General features: G+C 42.8%; 1 protein-coding gene across 10 annotated transcripts in view; it reads left to right on the forward strand.

The window, feature by feature from the left end:
* The window catches only part of LMO7 (LIM domain 7), a 311,711-nt gene that overhangs the window by 244,491 nt on the left and 41,034 nt on the right, over positions 1 to 26,186 (forward strand). For 9 of the 10 annotated variants that reach the window (XM_063952955.1, XM_063952957.1, XM_063952951.1 and 6 more), the window contains 7 exons: positions 13,261 to 13,403; positions 14,213 to 14,855; positions 16,546 to 16,749; positions 18,395 to 18,509; positions 18,984 to 19,145; positions 22,527 to 22,708; positions 23,962 to 24,019. In XM_063952955.1, the coding sequence (XP_063809025.1) occupies positions 13,261 to 13,403; positions 14,213 to 14,855; positions 16,546 to 16,749; positions 18,395 to 18,509; positions 18,984 to 19,145; positions 22,527 to 22,708; positions 23,962 to 24,019 (1,507 nt within the window). The remainder of the gene's footprint in view (positions 1 to 13,260; positions 13,404 to 14,212; positions 14,856 to 16,545; positions 16,750 to 18,394; positions 18,510 to 18,983; positions 19,146 to 22,526; positions 22,709 to 23,961; positions 24,020 to 26,186) is intronic. The other variant, XM_063952958.1, reaches the window with a different exon arrangement.

Consider the following 26,186-nt stretch of genomic DNA (forward strand, 5'->3'; position numbering starts at 1 on the left):
GCACCTACAGGCTAAAGCTTTGACTGTTCCCAGGATGCACTGTACCGCCTGCTCTATAGCCCCGCCTCCAGGCACTGGAGCTCAGTTTGTAAATTGGTGCCTGCAGTGCAGGTCATTAACAGGTGGTGCTGCGCTAGGCAGCCCTGAAAAGAGCTTTTCAGAAGACTTCAAGGGCCGCAGCATTTTCTGTGTATTTATGACCTGCTGTGATGGGGCTCCATCACCTCCCTCAGCGGCGCTGCATACTCCCACTGCCGGGTTCCCGGGTACTTGCAGCGGAGACGCACCGGTTTTCAGGCAAACCACCGCTGCTGCTCTCCAGGATCGCGTGGCTGAACTAAAGGGAGGAGGTAAGAGGGTCCCCCAGGTGGGACCCACCGGTAAATCGCGATCCGGTCATGGTCACAGGAGACGGACCGCTCAGCTGGCTTGGACACTGTGTCGCACAGGGACCCCACTATATCCACCAGAGCAAGGAGCACAGGTTGGATTTACTAAAATCCGTTTATAAAAGGCTCCACAGTACCCGGTGGTGAAGTCCAGCGGAGAGGATAAGGCGCTGACCTGTAGCCCCTCCCCCAGCTCCGGGCGCCATCTACTGCTGGTGTTCCCGTCCTGGAGCTGCAGTTCTCTCTCCCTCACTCCCTGACAGATTTTGGCACCATTACATAGCTGGGCTGATCTCCGGGATTGCTGGGCACGGTCTCCTCTGTAAATCTGCCTGTTTCATCAGCGCTGTGCATTTACAGACTTTTATGTATTCTACATGTCATTTTAGACAGTGCTAGTTAAGAACAAGTGTACTGCTATCTGAATATTTAGTACAAGTATTCTGTGATATACATCCAGTGTTTACTATGCATTGTTATATCTGTATACATACATATATATGGGAAGTCCCACACTCTCACCCAACACAGGTAACGGCTGGGGTGCCAAATCAAAGTCTGATCCAATCAATGGGTCACACTCATAGTACAGTACAGTGTTTCTCCACATTACAGTGGAGAAAGATAGCACTCTCCAGACTTGTTATAGTATACGTAATAAAGTCATTTATTCAAAATACTTGGTTCCATGTAATCTTCATGTCACAAACAAGGTATATACATAAAGGGCTCACCAACGTTTCGGTCCTGTATTCGGACCTTTCTCAAGGTATTTGCCAGTCAATCAATGCACAGTCAAAAAACAGCAGCATCAGTGTCAGCATCAACGCAGGAACCAGGATCTGCATATTGCCTCCCAGGCCCCCTATATATATACCCAGGAGTTAACTAGTGAATGAGTCACATGCCCGTCTGGCCGCGGCGTCACTTCCAATAATACCGGAAGTACCGTAATACCGGCCGTAATGTAAGTGTACAACCCAAGGAGCAATAGGTGGGGATAAAACAAGTTAATCCCTTTAGGCAAACTATTCTGTTGCCTCTATTGCATTCAGCGGTCAGCCGTTAGTTACCCTGGCTGAACCGCCGGTCTCCGTGGTGACGCGCGATGCCGCCGCGTCACTTCCGGTCTAGACCGGAAGTCATGCGTTCCACCGAGTGGAACTTGCGTTTCAAGCCGCAATTGATGCAGAGGAGGATGATGTGTTCCATAATGTGGAACTAACACACATACTACATATAGGAGGCGGGTTAATTACATTATTACTGGGCAATATGTAGACATTAGTAGACAATCATGAATTGGTACAATATTAAGATGCAATTAAATGGGTATACTGGGGACCTGGAGAGTCACACATATTACATCATAAAGACTAGTTTATACAGACATATAAGTGTGCGCTACGCGCGTCACACCCGTGCAGAAAATACTAGTGAGGTATCAGATTATGGTGTTAGGTTACCATATAAATTTTATGTTAGTATAATTAGAGGGATACTATCCCTAAGAAAAATTAACAATTGTTCACAGACTCATGGCGGAGGGCATTCATAGCTGGCTGTAGTTCACCTCAGGATGTCTCCAGCGAGACTAGGTTGAGTCTAGATAGGAAGAGTCTTACGGCTGCAGTCCTTGATCGCTGCTCACTTATCCCAGGAATATTGAGAGGGGGTTATTTTCATTCATCCCTCTAGGGGAGATAGTGTCTAGTCTGTGAATCCAGAAGCTTTCTCTTCGTTTCAAAGTCATGGTGCGGTCTCCGCTGCGGGCGGGTGGTGGTACCCAGTCAATAAGTTTGCACCTGAGATTGGATACCTGGTGTTGATGTGTCAAAAAGTGCCTCGGTACGGGTTGTTCTACCTTCTTGGATTTAATAGCCTGATGGATGGTAGTCCTATGGTTTGCCATCCTATCCCGGAACCTTCTTGATGTCATCCCGACATAATATAGCCCGCAAGGGCATATAAGGATGTAAATGACATGGTCCATCAGACAGTGTAATTTGTACTTAATCTTTATTGGACGTCCAGAATGTGGGTGTGGGAAGGTGGGTCCGGTGAGCATGCTTCGACACGTGGTGCAACCTGTGCATTTATAACATCCTGGTTTCTGCTCTTGCAGCCATGTTGTCCTGCTTGGAGCGGTTAGGTTCGCGGTTGGTCTCAATAAGAGTTGTTTGAGGTTCGGTGATTTCCGGTATGCCATCATCGGAGGTCGTAAATTCTTTGCCTTTAATGATGCATCCGATGTGATGATAGGCCACCTCCTGCGGAGGGCTTTATTAATATTGCCTGACTGGCTGTCGAAAGTTGTGGTGAAGACCATCCTGTCGGTGTTGGAGGTGGGGCTTGCGGGCACGGTGTTGGTACTAGTTTCAGTGATGTTTGATGTTGTAAATTTTACACGGGCTTTATGCAGACATCGCTGTATGCAGCAGTCCACGTATCCACGTTCTCGGAATCTTCGCGACATGTCGTCCAACTGTTGCTCCATGTTCAGTGGGTTGGAGTTATTCCGCATGACTCTCAAAAATTGGGAAATAGGTAAGTTCTCTTTGAGTGCTGGAGGATGCTGACTAGTGGATAGAAGGAGGGTGTTCCTGTCAGTGGGTTTCCTGAAGAGCGTCGTGCTGATCACATGGTTCGATATGGAGACCGTGATATCAAGAAAGTGGATTTGGTGGTCATCAATCTGGTGTGTGAATCTCATCGGATTTTCCAGTTCATTTAGTGCCTGAACCATCCGGTGGAACATCTGTCATCCCAGTCCACAGGATAAATATGTCGTCGATGAAGCGTTTATACATCAAAATGTGAGCCCCATAAGTAGGTAGGATATGCTTCTTCTCGTAGGCCGCCATAAATATATTAGCGTATGCCGGTGCCAAATTCGAACCCATGGCGGTCCCGGATTGTTGTACATAGTACTTGTCCAAGTAGGAGAAATGATTCAACTTCAGAACTGCTTCAGCCAGTTGGATGATGAAATCAATCGGTGGATCAGCCGGAGGATGGGTCCCAAGGGCCTCTCTTAGTGCCTGCAGTCCATCTTCGTGGGGAATAATAGTGTATAGCGAGCATACGTCCAATGTGGCCAATCTGACATCTCCACTCAGCTGCGGTAATTCGGAAAGTTTGGCGAGGAAGTCCACGGTATCCCTGATGTAGCTATCTGACTGCTGTACTATTGGTTGCAGAAATGAGTCCACGTATATTGCCAGTGGTTGCAACAACGAGTGTTTAGCTGAAATGATTGGCCTACCTGGTGGATGAGAGAGTGTTTTGTGGACTTTGGGTAGAGTGTATATAATGGGACACACTGGGTGTGAGACAGTGAGGAAATCGAAGGTGTGTTTATCAATCCACTTGGACTGGAAGCTATGTTGTAATAGCCGGTCCACTTGTTTTTTGAAGTTTGGGATGGGGTTGGTGGCACAACCTAGGTAGGTCGATGTGTCAGCTAATTGTCTACAAATTTCTTTATTGTAGTCTCTCCATTCCTGCACAACGATCGCTCCTCCCTTATCTGCTGGTCTGATGACAATAGAGGTATCATCCCGAAGTGTTCTAAGCGCTTGTCTTTCTTGTTTGGATAAGTTGTCATACGTCTTCCTAGGAACACCTGCGTTGATATCCTGTTCGACCAATCGAGTATACGTCTTTATACTGGGATTGGATGAGGGTGGTTCGTATGTGGATGGTGGACGAAACGGGGACCTGTTTTCAATACTGGTATCCCCGTAATGTTCACGGAGTCTAAGTTTGCGTCCAAATTTATACATATCTATAGTCGTCTCAAATGATTTATGTGGGCACATTGGCACAAAGGACAAGCCACGGGAGAGAAGGCTCAATGTGGCCTCATCCAGTGATCTATCCGTCAAATTAAACACTAGATTTTGTTTTTGTCCCTGCACCTTCGCCATACGTCGCCCCTTCCTTGGATGTGGTCTGCGCGTCCCCCGCTGGGGGGTAGACCTGCGTCTTGGCTCTGTCCTAAAAAAGCTGTATTACGAGGTCGACTGTTGTCAGTCTGTTCTGTGTCTGAAGTGGAGGCAGACGACCCGGTGTCAGAGGTCGCGTATTGTCGCCGACCCTGGCGGCGTTGTCGGAAACCTCTCTGGGGTCTAGCGGGTCTAGAGTCACCTAGTAGCCACCTATATACTGTATGGTTCTGATAATCTGATACCACCGTGGCTAGTTTGTTCCGCTTAAATGCGGTGAGTTCTTTCTTATAACTGTCAATCTGGGCTTTTAGTTTCTCTAGGTGGTTACAGGTTTCATCACTCCTGATGGTGGATAAATGGACGTCGTTAAATTTTGACAATCTGGGTCTTGACTTTATTCAGTTCGGTACCTACCTCCTCTATTACTAGTAACATTAAGTCTAGGGAACATTTATTAAGTACCCCGCACCAGCGGCTACAAAATGTGGGGTTGTTTCTCCCTATGGTGGGGATATTGCTGACTCGGAACCCTCTGGGGATGTGTTTTTTACGGTGATATTCAGATAAAAATTGACCATGAAGGTTAAGGTCAATTTCCCTCTTACTGAGTCTTAAAAGTTGGTGGTATAGGTCAGTAGTAGTTTCTGCCGGAAGTGTATCAAACTCTATCTGGTCAAAGAGTACTTTCTCAGCATCGTCATCTGTTAATGATACAATGCCGTGTTCAGCCTGTGACAATAGATTGTCATCCAGAAAACCGGCACCGCACTGGGCCATAGTCCAGTGTCCCAGAGTGTATGTCCCACGTGGACTAAACTACACACAGGCTGAACACGGCATTGTATCATTAACAGATGACGATGCTGAGAAAGTACTCTTTGTACGGCTATTACAACATAGCTTCCAGTCCAAGTGGATTGATAAACACACCTTTGATTTCCTCACTGTCTCACACCCAGTGTGTCCCATTATATACACTCTACCCAAAGTCCACAAAACACTCTCTCATCCACCAGGTAGGCCAATCATTTCGGCTAAACACTCGTTGTTGCAACCACTGGCAATATACGTGGACTCATTTCTGCAACCAATAGTACAGCAGTCAGGGATACCGTGGACTTCCTCGACAAACTTTCCGAATTACCGCAGCTGAGTGGAGATGACAGATTGGCCACATTGGACGTATGCTCGCTTACACTATTATTCCCCACGAAGATGGACTGCAGGCACTAAGAGAGGCCCTTGGGACCCATCCTCCGGCTGATCCACCGATTGATTTCATCATCCAACTGGCTGAAGCAGTTCTGAAGTTGAATCATTTCTCCTACTTGGACAAGTACTATGTACAACAATCCGGGACCGCCATGGGTTCGAATTTGGCGCCGGCATACGCTAATATATTTATGGCGGCCTACGAGAAGAAGCATATCCTACCTACTTATGGGGCTCACATTTTGATGTATAAACGCTTCATCGACGACATATTTATCCTGTGGACTGGGACGACAGAGATGTTCCACCGGATGGTTCAGGCACTAAATGAACTGGAAAATCCGGTGAGATTCACACACCAGATTGATGACCACCAAATCCACTTCCTTGATATCACGGTCTCCATATCGAACCATGTGATCAGCACGACACTCTTCAGGAAACCCACTGACAGGAACACCCTCCTTCTATCCACTAGTCAGCATCCTCCAGCACTCAAAGAGAACTTACCTATTTCCCAATTTTTGAGAGTCATGCGGAATAACTCCAACCCACTGAACATGGTGCAACAGTTGGACGACATGTCGCGAAGATTCCGAGAATGTGGATACACGGACTGCTGCATACAGCGATGTCTGCATAAAGCCCGTGTAAAATTTACAACATCAAACATCACTGAAACTAGTACCAACACCGTGCCCGCAAGCCCCACCTCCAACACCGACAGGATGGTCTTCACCACAACTTTCGACAGCCAGTCAGGCAATATTAATAAAGCCCTCCGCAGGAGGTGGCCTATCATCACATCGGATGCATCATTAAAGGCAAAGAATTTACGACCTCCGATGATGGCATACCGGAAATCACCGAACCTCAAACAACTCTTATTGAGACCAACCGCGAACCCAACCGCTCCAAGCAGGACAACATGGCTGCAAGAGCAGAAACCAGGATGTTATAAATGCACAGGTTGCACCACGTGTCGAAGCATGCTCACCGGACCCACCTTCCCACACCCACATTCTGGACGTCCAATAAAGATTAAGTACAAATTACACTGTCTGATGGACCATGTCATTTACATCCTTATATGCCCTTGCGGGCTATATTATGTCGGGATGACATCAAGAAGGTTCCGGGATAGGATGGCAAACCATAGGACTACCATCCATCAGACTATTGAATCCAAGAAGGCAGAACAACCCGTACCGAGGCACTTTTTGACACATCAACACCAGGTATCCAATCTCAGATGCAAACTTATTGACTGGGTACCACCACCCGTCCGCGGCGGAGACCGCACCATGACTTTGAAATGAAGAGAAAGCTTCTGGATTCACAGACTAGACACTATCTCCCCTAGAGGGATGAATGAAAATAACCCCCTCTCAATATTCCTGGGATAAGTGAGCAGCGATTAAGGACTGCAGCCGTAAGACTCTTCCTATCTAGACTCAACCTAGTCTCGCTGGAGACTTCCTGAGGTGAACTACAGCCAGCTATGAATGCCCTCCGCCATGAGTCTGTGTGAACAATTGTTAATTTTTCTTAGGGATAGTATCCCTCTAATTATACTAACATAAAATTTATATGGTAACCTAACACCATAATCTGATACCTCACTAGTATTTTCTGCACGGGTGTGACGCGCGTAGCGCACACTTATATGTCTGTATAAACTAGTCTTTATGATGTAATATGTGTGACTCTCCAGGTCCCCAGTATACCCATTTAATTGCATCTTAATATTGTACCAATTCATGATTGTCTACTAATGTCTACATATTGCCCAGTAATAATGTAATTAACCCGCCTCCTATATGTAGTATGTGTGTTAGTTCCACATTATGGAACACATCATCCTCCTCTGCATCAATTGCGGCTTGAAACGCAAGTTCCACTCGGTGAAACGCAAGTTCCACTCGGTGGAACGCATGACTTCCTGTCTAGACCGGAAGTGACGCGGCGGCATCGCGCGTCACCATGGAGACCGGCGGTTCAGCCAGGGTAACTAACGGCTGACTGCTGAATGCAATAGAGGCAACAGAATAGTTTGCCTAAAGGGATTAACTTGTTTTATCCCCACCTATTGCTCCTTGGGTTGTACACTTACATTACGGCCGGTATTACGGTACTTCCGGTATTACTGGAAGTGACGCCGCGGCCAGACGGGCATGTGACTCATTCACTAGTTAACTCCTGGGTATATATATAGGGGGCCTGGGAGGCAATATGCAGATCCTGGTTCCTGCGTTGATGCTGACACTGATGCTGCTGTTTTTTGACTGTGCATTGATTGACTGGCAAATACCTTGAGAAAGGTCCGAATACAGGACCGAAACGTTGGTGAGCCCTTTATGTATATACCTTGTTTGTGACATGAAGATTACATGGAACCAAGTATTTTGAATAAATGACTTTATTACGTATACTATAACAAGTCTGGAGAGTGCTATCTTTCTCCACTGTAATGTGGAGAAACACTGTACTGTATACATACATACATGTAATTTACTAGTCCAGTGCAGTTTTATTGTTTATATGTAATAGTTCCTGCATTGTACCTGTGACGGAGTGTGCCTGTAGCTGCTGTGTGGATTCCACTCTTGTGTATCGCACGTTTTGCTATCACTATTCTGCACCCTGGGGGCTAGGTGCGTCACTGTCTCATATAATATATAGTGCTACACAGGGTATACTGTTTTGAATTTCTCACTGTGTTTTTCAGTCACCCCACACTGCTTAAATCCTCTGTTTGTGCTCTGTGTTTACTGGCACATAACACAGGGGATTATTTGCTGGTATTGTGTTTGTCTGGCTATATTGTACTGTTACGCCCTAAGGCTACATCCCACATAATCTCTGATACACAGGGCGGGACATCCGCGGACGCTCCTGCATCATGCAGTGCTGTCGCCACGGATTCACCAGTGGGGGAAGTGTTAGCGGCTGGTTCAGGCACTGGGTGTCATACATCTCCCAGTACGCCTGCGGCACCTGTAGCCAATCAGGACCCACCTTGGGCAGCATTTTCAAATATTCTGACTACGCTTGTAACACATTTTATGCCCCCTGTGGGACCTCCTGTGCCATTAAAGCCACATATTGTCCCAGTATTTAATCCGCCATGGGCGGATACTCTGTCTGCCCAGTTACAGCATTTAAATCAGTTTTTGGTTAGACATTTGTCCACCCCATGCCCCTCTGGGGCCAAAGGGTCATCTAAGCGGGTCATTTCTTCCTCACAATCCACTAATATTTTGAATAATTCTTCAGATGAGGATGGGGAATATACTGATCTGTCAGACACTGATACAGTTGCTTCTGATGAGGAATCTACAACCCAGGTTGATGTTCCTGACCTTGTGGAGGCTATCAAGCTGATTCTCCAAATTGATGATGACATTGAGCCCCCTGCTACGTCTAAGAAACCTGATAAGTTCAAACGTCAGAAGGTAGCTAAAGTAGTTTTACCACATTCTGACCTTTTAAATGATATACGTCGGGAATCCTGGTCATCTCCAGGAAAGAAGTTTTCCCTGTCTAAAAAGATGCTAGCTCGTTATCCTATCCCTGCAGAGTTGAGTAACAAGTGGGAAACTCCACCGCCGATGGACTTTCATGTCGCCCGTCTTGTGGTGTCATCTACTCTGCCTGTTACCACGGTCACCTCACTGAAGGAACCGATAGATAACCATGTGGAGGGATGCCTGAAGTCTATTTACACTCTTACAGATGCTGTACATAGACCCACTATAGCTGTTTCTGGGGCGGCAAAAGGAATTGAAGCATGGGTTCAGGCAATTGAGGAGGAACTGCCTCAGGAATTATCTGACACCGCCAGACAATATCTGTCGTATATTACCACAGCATCTCACTATATTTAGGAGGTGGCCCCTGATGCAGGGGTCATGGCGGCCAAGGCTTCAACTACGTCTATCCTACTTCTATGTCTATCCCTTTTAAGGGAGACATACTATTTGGTTAGGGTCTGAACAAGATTGTGACTGACTTGGCAACAGCCAAGACTGCGTTTCTCCCAAGTAATAATCCTTCTGCTCTGAATTCTAAGAGTACAACCTTTTATTCCTTTCAACCTCCAGGTAAAGCAAAAGGTCAGGCGTACCTGAGACAGGCTTGTACTTCCAAAACCACTAAGCCCAAATCTAAACAATCCTGGGCCATCCGTCAACCTGCTTCCAAACAAGACAAGCCTGCTGCATGACGGGGCGGGACTCCCCCTGGGGGACCCCAGGGTGGGAGGCCAACTTCTGCAGTTCGCCCAGGCCTGGTTAAAGACCACTTCAGACGCCTGGGTGCGGGAAGTTGTCTCTAACGGGTACGCAATCTCTTTCAAGAGACGTCCCCCTCGCCAGTTCTGTTCAACGGTTATCCCCTTGGATCTGTTGAAAGTGCAAGCTCTACACCTGGTTGTACAATCCCTCCTGGAAACAGGAGTGGTAGTGCCGGTACCTCTGTCCCAGAGAGGCAGGGGCTACTATTCAACCCTGTTTCTAGTTCCGAAACCAAATGGGACTTTACGGCCTATCCTCAACCTCACATCATTGAACAAATTTGTGAGAGTGTACAAATGCCATATGGAAACCCTGCGCTCTATTGTGCTGGCCATGGAACCCGAGGACTATATGGTATACCTGGATATTCAGGATGCTTACCTGCACATACCTATTGCCATTTCGCATCAGCAATATCTGTGGTTTGCTACTGGCAACCTTCCATTTTAATTCCAGGCTCTGTCATTTGGATTGGCCACAGCACCTTGGGTTTTCACAAAGGTCATGGCCATGATGACTGCTTTCCTCCGTCATCAGGGAATCAGGATCCTGCCGTATCTGGACTACTTGCTGATTCTGGCGAACTCCCAAAATGTCCTCCTCAGCCAGCTTGAAATGTTGGTTCAATTCCTACTAGCCCACGGGTGGCTCATCAATTGGAAGAAGTTCTCGCTCGTCCCTGCTCGGACCATGGTGCACCTGGGGGCGCTGCTGAACACACAGCAAAAGACTCTTTCTGTCTCCGGAGAAAGTCCTGAAACTTCAGGACAAGATCAGATACTTCCTCTCTATCGTCCGAGAGTGTGGATACACTCGGCAATGAAAGTACTAGGCCTCATGGTGTCGACTTTCGACATGTTAGAGTACGCTCAATTTCATTCCCGCCCTCTGCAGAGGTTAATCCTTGTCAGATGGGATGGATTGCCCTATTGGATCAGGTCTCAAATGATTTCCTTAAATCCGGAGGTACGTCGGTCACTGAGCTGGTGGCAACAGGACCGACAGTTAAGCAGGGGTCGTCCCTTCTGGATCTCTAACTGGGTCCTACTGACAACGGATGCCAGTCTGCGGGGTTGGGGCGCGGTGTTGGAGCAACACTCACTCCAGGGTCGATGGACCAAAGAGGAAGGTCTCCTCCCTATAACATTCTGGAATTTTTGGGCAGTGTTCAATGCGTAGGCACTTGCCCTACCTCTGATACAGAACAGGGCTGTTCAAGTACAATCGGACAACGCCACCATGGTGGCATACATAAATTATCAAGGCGGCACTTGAAGCCGCATGGCAATGATGGCAGTGTCACAAATCCTTCTATGGGCGGAATGCCATCTGCCAGCAATATCGGCAGTGTTCATTCCGGGAGTCATCAACTGGGAAGCGGACTTCTTCAGTCGTCAGGACGTGCACGTCGGAGAGTGGAGTCTTCATCCAGAAGTCTTTATACTCCTAGTGGACAAGTGGGGCCTACCAGATGTAGACCTGATGGCGTCTCAACACAACCACAAGGTGCCGGTCTTCAGAACAAGAACAAGGGATCCTCAAGCAGGTTCATGGATGCACTGGCAATTCCATGGAACTTTTGGCTGCCATACGTGTTCCCTCCAGTGTCACTCCTGTCCAGGGTAATATGGAAGTTCAAGCAAGGAGGAGGAATACTACTTCTAGTCGCTCCAGCGTGGCCCAGACGGCATTGGTTCTCAGACCTGCAGGGTCTCTCGATAGAGCGTACTCTTCTACTTCCTTGGCACCCAGACCTCCTTCAGGGTTCTTGTGTCTACCCGGACCTGACCAGACTGTCTATGACAGCGTGGCTCTTGAAACATCACTCCTGAGAGCAAAAGGATTTTCTTAGGCGGTCATTCAAACTATGTTGAAAGCCAGTAAACCAGCTTCGGCTTGGGTTTATTACAGGGTCTGGAATTCTTACTACACCTGGTGTGCTACTAAGAATTATGATGCATATACTTTCAGAACTTCCAGGCTTTTGGCTTTTCTACAACAAGGCCTAGACTTGGGCCTTCGTCTGGCCACCATCAAGGTCCATATATCTGCCTTGTCGGTGTGTTTTCAGAGAAAAATTGCGTCTCTTCCTGACGGTCACACTTTCACTCAGGGTGTTTTACGGATTCAGCCTCTCTGTCCCTCCTGTGGCTCCATGGGATCTGCCTGTTCTGAATGCCACTCCATTTGAACCTCTTGAGTCTGTAGACCTTTAAATACCTTACGCTTAAGGGTGTCGGACTTAATTGCTCTGTCCTGTTGTCCACCCTTTCTGATTTTTCTCCGTGACCGGGCAGTTCTTCGAATTTGCCCAGGTTATTTGTCTAAGGTGGTATCATCTTTTTACCTTAACCAGGAGATTGTGGTTCCGGCCCTCATCTCTTCTGGTTTGTCCTCCGAAGAGCGCTCTTTGGATGTGGTACGGGCTCTCCGTATTTATGGGGAAGGACTGCCTCTATCAGGTGGTCAGATGACCCTTTTTGTACTTTTTAATTTTCACAAACGTGGCTGGCCTGCGACTAAGCAAACCTTGGCCAGATGGATTAGAATGGTGATTGCCCAAGCTTTATGCGCAGGCTGGGCACCCAGCTCCTGCTACTATCAAGGCTCATTCTACTCTGTTGGACTTTATTGGGCGGCCCACCGTGACGCGTCCACAGAACAATATGCATGGTGGCTACATGGTCCTCAGTGAACACGTTCATTAGGTTCTATGCCTTTGATACTTCCTTCTCCCAGGATGCATCCTTTGGACGCCGGGTTCTTGTGCCCGCTACAGTGCGTCCACTCCCATGAGGAACTGCTTTAGGACATCCCGATGTTATTCCCTGTGAAATACCAGTGTATCCTGCTGCAGAAAAGGAGATTTATGGTAGACTTACCATTGGTAAATCTCTTTCTACGAGGTACACTGGATTCCACAGGGCACACACCCTAACGCACTTCGCTTCTTTGGGTTTGTATGGCATTAGCCGCTAGTCCCTTCTCCTGTCGTGATACTGTGGTTCTATGTGACTAACATCTACCATCTCTCTTACCTGCTAATGCATTGGACTGGTTAACAGAACTGAGCTCCAGTGCCTGGAAACGGGGCTATAGAGGAAGCGGTGCAGTGCTTCCTGGGAACCATCAAAGCTTTAGCCTGTTATTGCCTCTGATCAAGATCCAACTCTACACCCTGATGATGTTCCCTGTGGAATCCAGTGTACCTCGCAGAAAGAGATTTAACAATGGTAAGTCTACCATAAATCTCCTTTTTAGAAGACATGTACTGTATAACCTGATTTAAAAAAAACAAAAACAAACCAAAACGTTAAGTTGATGTGTAAAAAGCCAAACTGACCAATCCAATTTTACAGACTATAACGGCGGAAGATATTTAACCATCTCTCCACTTTTCACTTATTTAAAAAGGATTTGGCAAAATGGAAAAATCGAAGGAAAAGCTTTACATCCGATCTACAGAAGAAAAAAGAGGAAAGGGAGGAACTTGAAAAGATAGCGGGTGAAATGCCCGAAAGGACTTATAAGACTTTCCAAGAAATGCGTCAGGAGAGGTATGAAAATCTGACTGCATTCAATATATATACCAGTCATTGGCCAGTATTCAATTAGCCCCAATACTTTTTCTCTCGAAAAAGGGCACATTTTTGACCAATGAATATTCAATTAATATTTTTTTGGGGGAAGAAAGATGTCCCGTTTTTGTGAGATAATACACGGGGGTTCGGAGTAAGTATTCAGACCCATGTGTTATCACCTGCTCTGAGGTCTGCTTATCGGGGAATAGGATTCGCGTGCCTAAGGCACCTGAACCATAATCCCCGATAAGTATTGGTTATCGGGCCTGATTGAATATCCCCTGCGAATCAATTCACTGCGGTAAATTACTACAGCTAATTTAATACTGCCAATAGTTGAGATAAGCGAGGTAAACAATGCAATGATAATTTAGGGCAATGTGCAAGTCTCAAATAAACCTCTCTGTGTACATTGTCCAAGGCTGCTCTGTACAAAGTGTTTTCACCAAGGCAGCAGAGACCTCTGGCAAAGAATCAAGTCAATTTAAAAATAGCAAAATGAAAGTGCGACCTTTGGTAAGGCTTGGAGACCATATCACAAAGGTCGCCAATTGCATTATAAACTAATAGAATGCATTGCTATTTTCTTTGCTTAAATGTATTATGTGTTTAGTAAAGCTGTGGCTCTAAGAATGTCTAATGCTGTTTCCTCCTTTTCTCCTAGTCCCATAAGTATTCACCCACTAATGTATGCTTTACAGCATGAGATTGTAATCTCTTGTAACCCATTGTACAATAAGTATAGAACAGGAACAAGAGTTTGTAATCTTTCCTTTTGTTTTAAGAGAGGATAGAGAGAATGAGAACAATGAGCAGCCAAGATCGGAACTGAGGAGAATGTATTCATCAAGTGATGATGTCTTCGGTGAGTCAAATATCTCATCCAAGCCATCACTAGAAAAGAGTTACACAATAGATGTCCCATACACAAGAACAACAGATGTTACCTTGTATGCTACAAAAAATGCACACAAGAAGGAAAATGATGGTGATTTAATACAACTTGAAGATGATCCTGATTCTGGTGGAGAAAAAGAGCCCCAGCACCGTTTTCAGAATGATACCACCATTACTGTGCAAAGCTCTCAGAAGGTTGACAATGCAGGGATAAATCTACCAGCTAAGGCTCGGGTTGAAAAAAGCTTCACTGTTGATGCGGATACGCCTTACACAAATAAGAGCAGCACAACCTATTCCATAAAAAGTTATACAAGGCAAGAAAACTCTCTGCCCCCTGACTCTAATAATGTGCATAACCCACCATATTCATCCTATTCCGTAACTACTGAGAGCAAACCTACTCGGATTTCTTCTTCACTGCCAAGGGGATACCAGAAAACAGATGCTTCCCGACTGTCATCGGTGATTACTCCAAGACCATTTGGTACCCAATCAAGAGGAATCACCCCATTTAACAAATCGTACACAGTAAGAGCATTTTCTTACATAAGCTTTTTTTTTGTCTTAAATTTTTCATAAAGGCTCATTCTAAAATCCATTTTTAACTTTTTTTTATGTTGGGCTATCTGGTGAAATGGAAACAGCTACATTGAAACTGTTCGGTATTATATATGTAATGCTCTGTATTAAGGAAGCCTGACTACTATAGTTGCAAGGGGGGCACAGCTGCTGTAGGGCCCAAAACTAGCGGCGGATTTATTGTTGAGGGTGCCCCTAGGCACAACAGTAACGCTGGCTAATTTAATTATTTTTATTGATTAGTTATAAGCCCTCATGTGATGATAGCCAATTTAATAAGTACAAAAAAGCCACTAACTATGACATTTTACTTATGTATACATATTTACGAAGTAGTACAACTTACAGCAGCAGTATGTGCATGTCCTACCCATTTACATTCCATTCAAGATGGCATATGGCAGTGGTTTCCAAACTTTTTTGAATCACGGCGCCCTAGAATATCAGAATTTTTTTCACGGCACCCCTAGGTCAAAAATTTCTTATTGAGAAATTTAGAAAGAAATATTACATTAAGTAGATCGCGTTTATATGTCATCCTTAGGGTCAGTTATGTGGTGAGGGACAAGATTTGCTTCTGTTTGGCCAAATTTTATGACTGGCAGCCACCAGCACTGGTTTTGCCTATTATATTGACCATGAATAATTTGAATTGGTCCTGGACCACCAACCCAGGGCACCCCTGCAAGTGTCCCGAGGCACCCCAGGGAGCCACGGCACACAGTTTGGGAACCTCTGGCATATGGTACTGTACAGTGGAAATAATTAGCAGTTACTTTTTAGGCTGACAATACCAATGCAAGTATCCAAGGGCCGCCCCTAGGCATGTCTATAATTTTGACTACTACTGGATGGAGAGTCACACCTTTTTAAAAGGCTAATCTGCGTCATTACTGTTTATTGACTGAGATTATTAACCTCTATTTTTAAGTGGTTAGTGAAGGTGTAATAAGGATATTTTAAGCACAGTACTTCACAATAGTCACTTATTGACTGGTGCAGTCACTTTCCAGTAAATGGACAGCATCCAATAAGCATAAAGGGAAAATGGCCATATATGGACATTGCTTACTGTAGCAAGGTCCTTTTGTTAAAGTAATTTGATACTGTAAATACTGTGCACACCACACTGTTCAACATTTTATGCGCCCAAAGTGGAAAAATGAATATGTAAAATACTATCCATCGTCTGAAGCAGGATTGCATCTTCCTGGCAGCAGTTTAGACGACCACTACAGGTAAAAACATACCCACTGGCACCAGTCATCCCTTGTTTTCACATAAAAAATAATGTGGTCCATGTGTTAAGGTATGCACTATTTGAGGCCATTTTAGTGAATAATGACACCACAATCTATGAAAACATTCTGTAAGGATCCCAAGAGCCAAACCAAATTAATTTGAAAGACAGTGAATAATGTATCCATACAACTCTGTTCATCCAATATAAAACAAAGATTGGAGGATGTTTGGTCTAAAAAGAGATGTAACAACTAGGTGGTATATAGTAGAGTATTTAAGTATGGTAGATGCTATAGTACTCTTAAACACAACTACATCATGGGATACAAAGGAACATGTCTCAAGCACTATGGTTGTAGTTTATGGAAGTCTTGATTTTGTTTTTGTTCTTATTTAGTTGGATGATACCCGTAGGTACAATGGTACATCCCACTTCAAGACGGAGGAGAATAAGCCCAGCAGCATTTTCCAGAGTGAAGATGACAATTCAGAAGATGACTGGAAAGACATTAAAAGAAGTGTTCCCCCTAAAGCTTTTGATCTTCAACCAGAGAAGAGTACAGTTTCACAATCTGTTATTGTCACTTCTTCAAGCTCCCTGGTAATTGCTTAAGCCTTCATGATAGATAATTGTATTGTCCCTCTTCCTATCACTTCACCTAAATTTGATATACTGTCCTTGAACATCAGTCTAAAATAATCATTCTCTGTACAGGCTGCCTGACACTTTGCATTTACCATCCATTCCCAAGAAGTCAGTTCTTTCTATTATGCATTTGTGTAACTCCTCTTTTTAGGATGTGATTCAGTATTTTGCCCTAAGGGCTGAACATTGGAGCTTGTTGGTCGCTTATGTAACTGCGTTGTGGCATATGGTATGATCTGCCTGTGTATGACCAGGTTTAAAGGAACTCTTAAACCCTATTGGAGATCCATTTGTCTCTGTTATAGTCATTGGATTATAAGTACTTTAAACCTGTTGTATTGGTTTATTCATTAACCTACGTGTTACAGATGTGTGTATAGTGCCTAATGACTGTTTATATGGTGATGTGTTGTTTAGAGACTTATTCAGGTATCTTTTTCTTAAATTGTGGGCTGTAACTTCATTTACACACAGACGTTAAAGTACTAATGTATGTTTAGTCATTTGTCAAACACCCTACTGTATGTACAGTATAAATGGCATTGAAGGGTTCTCTACTACCATCTAGTGGCAAAGACCATTTGGCTTTGTGTGATTTAGTTTTTTGTGCTTGAGAAACTTTATATGGCACATTATTCTCAGATCTTTTTCCTGCCTTCTGATTGTTCATAACCTATAGGGTGCTTATATTTATCACATCCCATTATGTGTCTGTTTTATGGTATTTTCTTAAAGGGAAATAGTATAGACTAGGAGTATTTCATATGTGGCCCTCCAGCTGCTGTGGGACTACACACCCCAGCATGCACTTCACTGTTTTGATATAGGTGCATGCTAAAACTGTGGTAGGGTATGCTGGAATGTGTGGTTTCATAGCAGCTTGAGGTCCATGTCTGTTACTCCTGGTGTAGACTGACCCATGTGCAGCCAATGAAGGAGAATCTCTTTTTGAGTTGCCTGATTTGTTTATCTTTGTATCTTTATCTGTTTGTAAGTATACCTGTCATTTTAATGGAGGTATTAATAGAGACCTGACTGCTTCAAACATCTTTGTGACAGAACAAATGAGGAACAGCCCGATGTAGTGCATATTTGATGTTTTAGTGCTACATGAAGAATTATGCCATGCACATATTTCATATAATAAGTTGCAGCAAGTACAGTAGTTCTAATTGCAATTGAGTTTTTCATGGGAAATTGACAATAATTCTTGTGTTTTTTTTCCAACTTTTTGCATGGAAAGGCCATTTGTCTAGTCTAGCTATTGTAACACAGCTTCCTCACTTACCTTCTTGTGTCACTTGGATTTTACATGGTGCCTTCATGGTGTAAATAAAACTGGATTATGATTCCACAAACTGAAGTGGACCTGCTAGAACAGTACTTAGTTTTCTTTTCCAGTCACAGTACATTTGTTATGCCCTGTCTCTACTTGTCCTCAGTCTGCTGGAGGTGTGTTGTAGAGAAGGAATTATCTGACAAATAATTAAAGAGTATATTGTGAACAGCCTGCCTTCACTGCTGGGTAGACTTTCCTCTCTGCAGAGGTCAGAGACACCAGATACTCAAGCGTACATTTTTTCTAAATCTTTGTTTCCAGGACCAGCATAGTGACATGAGAATCAGCATTAACCAGAAGCCTGGAAGCAGCCATGACTTTGGGTTTAAGACCAACTGGAACACTAAAGGGGTTATCGTAACATCTGTTGATACAGGTACAGTAACCATTATTAGTGCTAAATAAAGTATCCAGTTTCTTTATCGCGTTTTGTGGAACTGTGACCGTTTTATTACCACGTATGTGTCTGCGAAATAGTATCATGTACACTTTATAGTATATTAAAATATTTTTCTTTGTACTCTCAGCCTGTGCATATTATTATTATTATTATTAGTAGTAGTAGTAGTAGTATTGTTATCATCCTTTATATAGTTCAGCACTTTTATATTACCAGTACTAGTACAAATCACTAATTAAGATTGCCTATACAGTATTATCTTATTTCATGCCTGTGTGTTTTACATAGCAATGTGGAAACCACAACAAGCTTGCAGAGCCTTTCAGATCTGGTGGATGTTTTAGTTTGGGTCTTTGTTTTATTTATTTATTTATTTATTTTAACTATTCTTAAAATGACTAGATCATTTATTTAGTCAAATTTAACTGGATATGTGTGCTGGGTTTGCAGGTAGTCCTGCTGAATTGTCTCAGCTGCAAGTAGATGATGAAATTCTATCTGTCAATGGCATGAAAGTTTCCTCAATGGACTTTGATCAGTGGAGAGAAGCAATGGACAGTGCTCTGGAAACTGGAAACCTTGCAATAGATGTCAGACGATATGGCCAGAATGGTGAGTTTCACTGACAATATCATCACTGCTGTTGTACCAGCTTCTGCCAGTACTAACTGTATAGTTTTGCCAGTTTTAGAGTTGTTAATGTAGGTGGTTATTCAGTGGTTGGCAGCTTTTCACAAATTTGGTGCATAACCATGACATATTGACTTGTCTTTCAATGGGTCTGTATGTTTTTCAAAGTGGAAAAAAAAAACTTGAAAGCTGGCAGAATTTGCTTACTGGGAGCATTTTCCACACTGCTACGCCACTGTTTGTGTATTATATGCTGGGGTTGGCTTTCTTTATTGCAAGATGTTCTAAAACAACTAACACTTGGTACATATACTACCAGACCTAATGAGTACCTTCGGTGAGCCGAATATTTGCATGTCAGAAATGACCAGACCATACAGTGTCAGTAAACAAATAAGTGCAGTGCATTTTTTTTTTTAAACTAATTTTAGTAGCTTTGAAGACCATGTGCAGCATATCATCCCATGTGTCACTAACCAAGGTTTAAATAACCAAGCACCAATAAATACATTTGCAGGAATATAGACATTGTTTGGACAAATTATATATGTCCGGTTTTGTGAAAATGACGAAGTATACGTACCAAAAATTATATTTTATTGCTTTTTTAACCTTTGAAGTACTAACTCTTCATAAGCATAAAGATCTAAGCAAATGTATTGACATTGTGAAAGATCAGTAAAAGTTATTTTTATTCTAAATGTGTTGTTTTTTTTTTTTTTATTTGAACTGCTGTCATTGTTTTCCAGCTATATACAAGATATGGCACAGTTAGCATTTGATGCTCTTTTTAGGGTATTAACATATTTTATGTAAAATGTAAGGATACTTTATGTACACATGGCTGCATTTGACTAAGGAGTCTGACACACTTGAAATATTATGAAATTTTGACCACATTATAAAGGTAGAAGCAACTATGTTTCTTATCAGTGCTTCATCTTTTGCATATACAGGTATATGTGTAATACAGGCATACTTATGTAACCAATAACTGTAAAGAGTTACCTCTACTTCCTGTATGTGGTACCTTGAGCCAAGGATCTCTTGGACTTAAGGTGGGTACACACTAGTTGATATATCTGCCGATCAATTGATCGGCAGATATATCTATGGACGGATCGGGCAGTGTGTTGAGCATTCCCACTGCCCGATCCGTCGGGGACTGACGTCATGAACTGGGCGGGCGTGTATCCGTACACACACAGAGACGCACCAATATATCTGTAGATACATTGGCCGTTGGCTGTGCTGCGGGGCCGACGTGATACGTCTGTGAATGACGCAGTTCACAGACGTATCGCCCGTACACACTGGTCGACGGATCCGCAATATATCGGCCGTTCAAGAGAACGGCCGATATATCGGCCAGTGTGTACCCACCTTTATTCCAGTGGCTAATATGCATGTTCCAACTCAGAGGAACTAATTACATATTAAGGGCTTCATACACTACAACGATATGTCTGAGGCTGAAGTCGGATGTAATTTCCCTTGAACTTCCCGGGAGTGATTACATGCGATTTGGTACTTTTGTGCTATTTTTGCATAAGATATATCGCATGCGATTGATGAAGCCGCTATACATCGCATGCAATATATCGTACGGCATACAATTGTACCATAAGATATATCTGATGGGCTGGATAGAGGGCTACGGGGGCTGGGAGTGTCGTGAGAATGCCAGTCAAATTTCATCCGATTCCATCCAATTCCGATATATATCATTAGTGCAGCACCAACGAGCTAGGGGATCCTATTTGACAGCCACGGGGACGCGCATCAGATTGGATACTATCTAAAACACATACGATTGTACACAATTTCATACAATATATCAGACGGATATATCGGAATTGTATGAAATCGTGTAAAATTGTCCTAGTGTATAGGGCCCCATACACTACAACGATATGTCTGAGGCTGAAGTCGGATGTAATTTCCCTTGACCTTCCCGGTAGTGATTCCATACGATTTGGTACTTTTGTGCTATTTTTGCATAAGCTATATCGCATGCGATTGATGAAGCCACTATGCATTGCATGCAATATATCGTACAACATACAATTGTACCATGAGATATATCTGATGGGCTGGATAGAGGGCTATGGGGACCGGGAGTGTCTTGAGAATGCCAGTCAAACTTCCCTGTGATACATCGCATGCGATATATCACATGCACAAAAAACACACTTTTTAATTAAATTCCGATATATCATTAGTGCAGCACGAGCGACCTAGGGGATCCTATCCAACAGCCACGGGGACGCGCATCAGATTGGATACGATCTAAAACACATACGATTGTACACAATTTCATACAATATATCAGACGGATATATCGGAATTGTATGAAAGCGTGTAAAATTGTCCTAGTGTATGGGGCCCTTTAAATAATTAGACAACATATCATCATTGTTACTACAAAAAACAGCCAATAGCAGATGTCATTGTTTGCCAAATTCAGAAGACAGTATGTTGCATGCTTCAGTTTGCATTGAATAGCCCTCATTAGCCATATGTCAGTCTGCATTAAAGCAAACTGAGGCTGTTATGCTGGTGTGTCCGAGCCCTGTAGAGTTATCTGTAAATGGTTTGTGCAGTCTTCATATGTAAGTTAAAGGCACTCTAAGAAAATTAAGTAAAACATATTTTAGGTTATTATGAAGGGAGACATAACATAAGTCCATTTTCCTACTCTCTCGGACTGTCCAGGAGACTCACGGTTTTCAGGGAAGTTTCCCAGCCCCCTAGCCTGCCCCCTGCTGTACGATTCAGCAAATCGTGGTACCGCATTTACCCTCTGCAACTCCTGTAGATCTCCTGGAGCAGATGTCATCTATGTGTAAAAGTATATAATGTTTGTAACTTCTTTGACTGCTGTCTATCCTATTTTTTTTTAATGGTTTATATTTAAAAGCCTGTGCTCGGTTAAACCCATATTCAGTTCATCAGCTGCATGGCGATGATATGCTTATCATGGTAAGCAGTTGACATGTTCGACACATGTTTTTAGTGTTAGGCTACAATTAGGGTTTTGGTTAGATTAGGGCTAGGCAGCGGTTAGGTTTACATGTAAAATCACAATGTTGAGATTATGGCAGTGTCGACATGATATCACAATCCTTGTTAAATTTGCTAATTTTTTTGAAAATTAGAGTGCATTTAATTTTCTACAAACTGTTTGGCATCATATTGCATGTATAACTGCATGTTTGGGAAGGTGGTCTTTTTTGCAGAAATCTAACACTCTGTGACACTGCTTTTTCTGCTAGCTTCATCACTTTTTTTTTTGTGTTCTCATGTTTGTATTTTCATTAACTTTCATACTTTGTGTCGCTGCATTCATTACTTACCAATCAGACTGGTGCAGAGACCCACCTTCCCTGCCGTACAAAAGCCATAAAACACTCAATCTGACCAGTATGGATAACAAACTTGTAGGTTCCCCTGAGAGTAAGTGGATTGATGCAAGTTCTAGAGGCAATAGCGCTCCCAGATCTCCTAACACATCACTGAGAAGCAATGCCATGGAATCTAGAAATGTAAGTTGCTTTTACCTGCATATATTTTATGTCTGTATGTTTCAGTATTTCTTACCTTTTAGTTGTGGTTTATTCACACTGTATTAGTCACAAAATACTGTACTATTGATACGATGAATGCAGAAAGATGATGGGCAGATATTGAAAAAAAGCCAGACCTATGAAAAGCCAAGATCACTAATGAAATGGCTAATATCCTCAGAGATGGATAGAGATAGAACTGGAAACCAAGAGAGAAAGTGTCCAGTGAGGAAATCAGAGTTCTGGCAATAGGGGATGCGGTCAGGATCCCAGCGGTTAACCCTACTTCTTAGAAGCTATCGGGATATTAAGCTCTGGGATGCCGCTGGTATTTTGACAGCCGGCATCCCAAGCGCCAGGACCTTGTATCCAACCTGACAGTGGAGCCTTGTGGCCTGGTGGTGAAAGTGGCAGGGAAGATGTGCCAGAGCTAGAGACACTGAAGTTGGATAGGTAGGAACAATCACCAATGCCAATGGAGTGAAGAGTGTTGCAGAGTAGAAGGTGGTCAGCAGTTTTGAAAGTTGCGTACTGGTCCAGTAGAACAAGTAAGAAGTTTCAGTAAGTATGTTTTTGCTGGTGGGTGTGAAATTATGAATTAATACAACCATCATGAAAGTTGTGCATTACTTGGGCCAAATCTTCAGCAATAAATTAGTTTTTTGTAGGGTTTATAGTTTTTCAAATGGTCCAAGATCAGTATCAAGTTTGGTAACAAATAGTAAATTGTTCCTAACACATAGAAAGAACTTCAGTTTCTTCGCCTTTGATAGATGCTCACATAATAGTTTACAACAGTGATTCTCAAACTGTCTGCCTAGGCACCCTGGGTTGCCATGAGGCTTTTGCAGGGGTGCCTCGGGTTGATGGTCCAGGACCAAATCAAATTAATTATGTTCAAAGTGATAGCCAAGATCAGTGCTTGTGGCTGCCAATCATAAAGCATGTGCACAATCAGAAGCACAATTCTATACACCACCACATGTATCAAAAAATATAACTTTTATTCCAGGGGTGCCATGAAAAATATGCTGGTACTCTAGGGCGCTGTGATTTAGGAAAGTTTGGGCACCACTGGTTTATTACATTTCCCTGTGTAAATGCCATCTGAAATAGTACAAAATGTGCTTATCTCTTTTCAATGTGGATTTCTGAGATTATAAACCGTTTTTTGTGTGTATAATATAAATATTAAAAATGTATATTTTGCAACCATTTTTTTCTTTACTTAGGTGTATGATTCAAAACAAATTAATGGGACAAAGGATGATGTGGATTCCAAACAAAAAGGTAATATCGTCTTTAACATACTTGGTTCGTCCTTCTTCAGCACTTAATCATTCGTGCGTTTGAAAAATGTACCCCATCCTGTATTCTGCAGATTACCACCACTTTTTAGAAATATTATCTGCTGTGGTACTATGTACAGCTCTAGGGCACCAGTTATGGCAATTTTTAGGATTCAAGTATCCCTGTAAATCCTATTAGCTACATAGAGGGTAGTTCAATTAGCCCTGGTAATTTATCCGGGGTAAAAAAGGTTGTTAGGCTCTGGCTTTAACACTCAGGGTTATTCAATTGGAGCTCCTTTTTCTCGTTCGGTAAATTGACTGTTAACAGGGGTTAACACACAGAGTCCTGGATAAATGATTTTTGTGTTAACATGCTCGTGGAACCTAAAAACAGGCTATTTATTAAGGATTTCAAGGCCAAAAAAATCCCTGTTTTCTGCAGCCTGCGTGCTGCCTTCGGGGCTAATTGAATAGCCTAGCTGCTTCAGTTAACCTGCAGTAAATTACCACAGCTAATTGAATTCCACCTCATAATCTTTTAGTCGAACAGAGCTGTTCCTTTGTACAATCTTGTTTATTCAACTATAAATTTCTGATGTCAAATGTGGGTAGTTTTTTGTGCATTACTAATTACTGGTGCAGGGTTCGTGCCACATTTAAAAAAAGAAAATGCTTATTTTGTGCTTAACCTAGTTTGCAGTTTCGTAGTCTGACCTGTGGATTTTATTTGTATAATACAGGTACATAGATACATTTGTAACTAATAGAGATACCTTTATTGTATGTTTGTGGCACCATGAGTCAAAAATTAATTGTGCTCATAATGTTCCATCTTGGGGGACCCAATTAGATGATATCATATTTTGTAATGTTTTACTAAACTCGTTCTGGTGTTAACCTAGTTTGTAGGATTTTTTTTTTGTAATCCGTAGCATTGATGTGTCTCGAAGCTAAAGTTTTATCTAGTGCTTTAGTGGTCACTGTGTCAGTGTTGCTAAGAGAATGATTTCTGTGCATTATCTGTCTGCATTTTTGGTAATCTATTAATGGTGTATAAGTGAAAGTACGGAAACATAACAAACTATTTTTAATAACAGAATAAAAACTATATAGTATGGGACATGGCCATAGAGACACATGTTTTTTTTATCTTTTAATTACCTTTGAGTTAAGGTTTGTCCTGTCATTGTAATTAAAAAGATACCACATAACGAATTTCAGAAACCAAATGCTAAGGATAATACTGGGTCATCCTACACCACCCCACTTCTACTGATACACCTTTATCAATGAAACTGGAAGAATAGAGAACTGGCACAGACCAATTGCTAACATTTAAGAGCATATCAAAACAAATTAAGAAACTCTAACAGAACACTAGTTTCTCTGATATAACATAACCAATAATTCATTCTTTACAGGAAAGCAGAAGGGTTGTATTCTGAATGTAGTTCAGGTTTCTGTATATTACAAATTGAGAAAGTGTCACAAAATAACAAACCACCCTAAATAAAACATGCAATCTATTCAAGAGGCCACAGTTTCCGCTACTTCTGCATGTCTCTGCAAAATAGATCTGTCCAAGCCAGCCCCTCACCTATTTTTAAAGACAGAAATTCTGTATTTGTGTGTGGTGTTTAAATATCTATGAGCGTGAAGTACAAACATGAGACTCTGCATAGGACCATCAGGCAGATCAGGCAGATCAAGTAGCAGTGGCATGGAATTCATTCTGTGGAATGTCACAGGCTTTTAGTGTGCGTTTATTTTATTTAGATTCTGTAACAGCATTTACAGAATAAAACTGATTGTTCATGCTGAGTTTTAATTAATTTGGATTTAATTAACTGAGCATCTCTGCTTAAAGGCATGTTCCACACTGCTATAAACCCTCATTGTTACCTTGTTGCTAATATATTGCATGCTGACTCGTGTAGGACTGCTGCTGCTCCTTGCTCTGAGCTCTGTATAGTAATTTTGAGAAGACCAACTTTGTTTCCTAGTATTCTTGCATATTATGCAGTGTTTCTCGAGACACACTGACTAGCCTGTCCCATGTTCAAATGAAAGTATTTCATGATCTCCATTTGGCATACCCAAACTACGAAATAAACATGAGGTATTCACAGTCAAGAACAAAAAGCAAGTGATCTTTTATTTCTTTC

This window comes from Pseudophryne corroboree, chromosome 2 (genome assembly GCF_028390025.1).
Source record: "Pseudophryne corroboree isolate aPseCor3 chromosome 2, aPseCor3.hap2, whole genome shotgun sequence".
Classification (NCBI taxonomy): Eukaryota; Metazoa; Chordata; class Amphibia; order Anura; family Myobatrachidae; genus Pseudophryne; species Pseudophryne corroboree.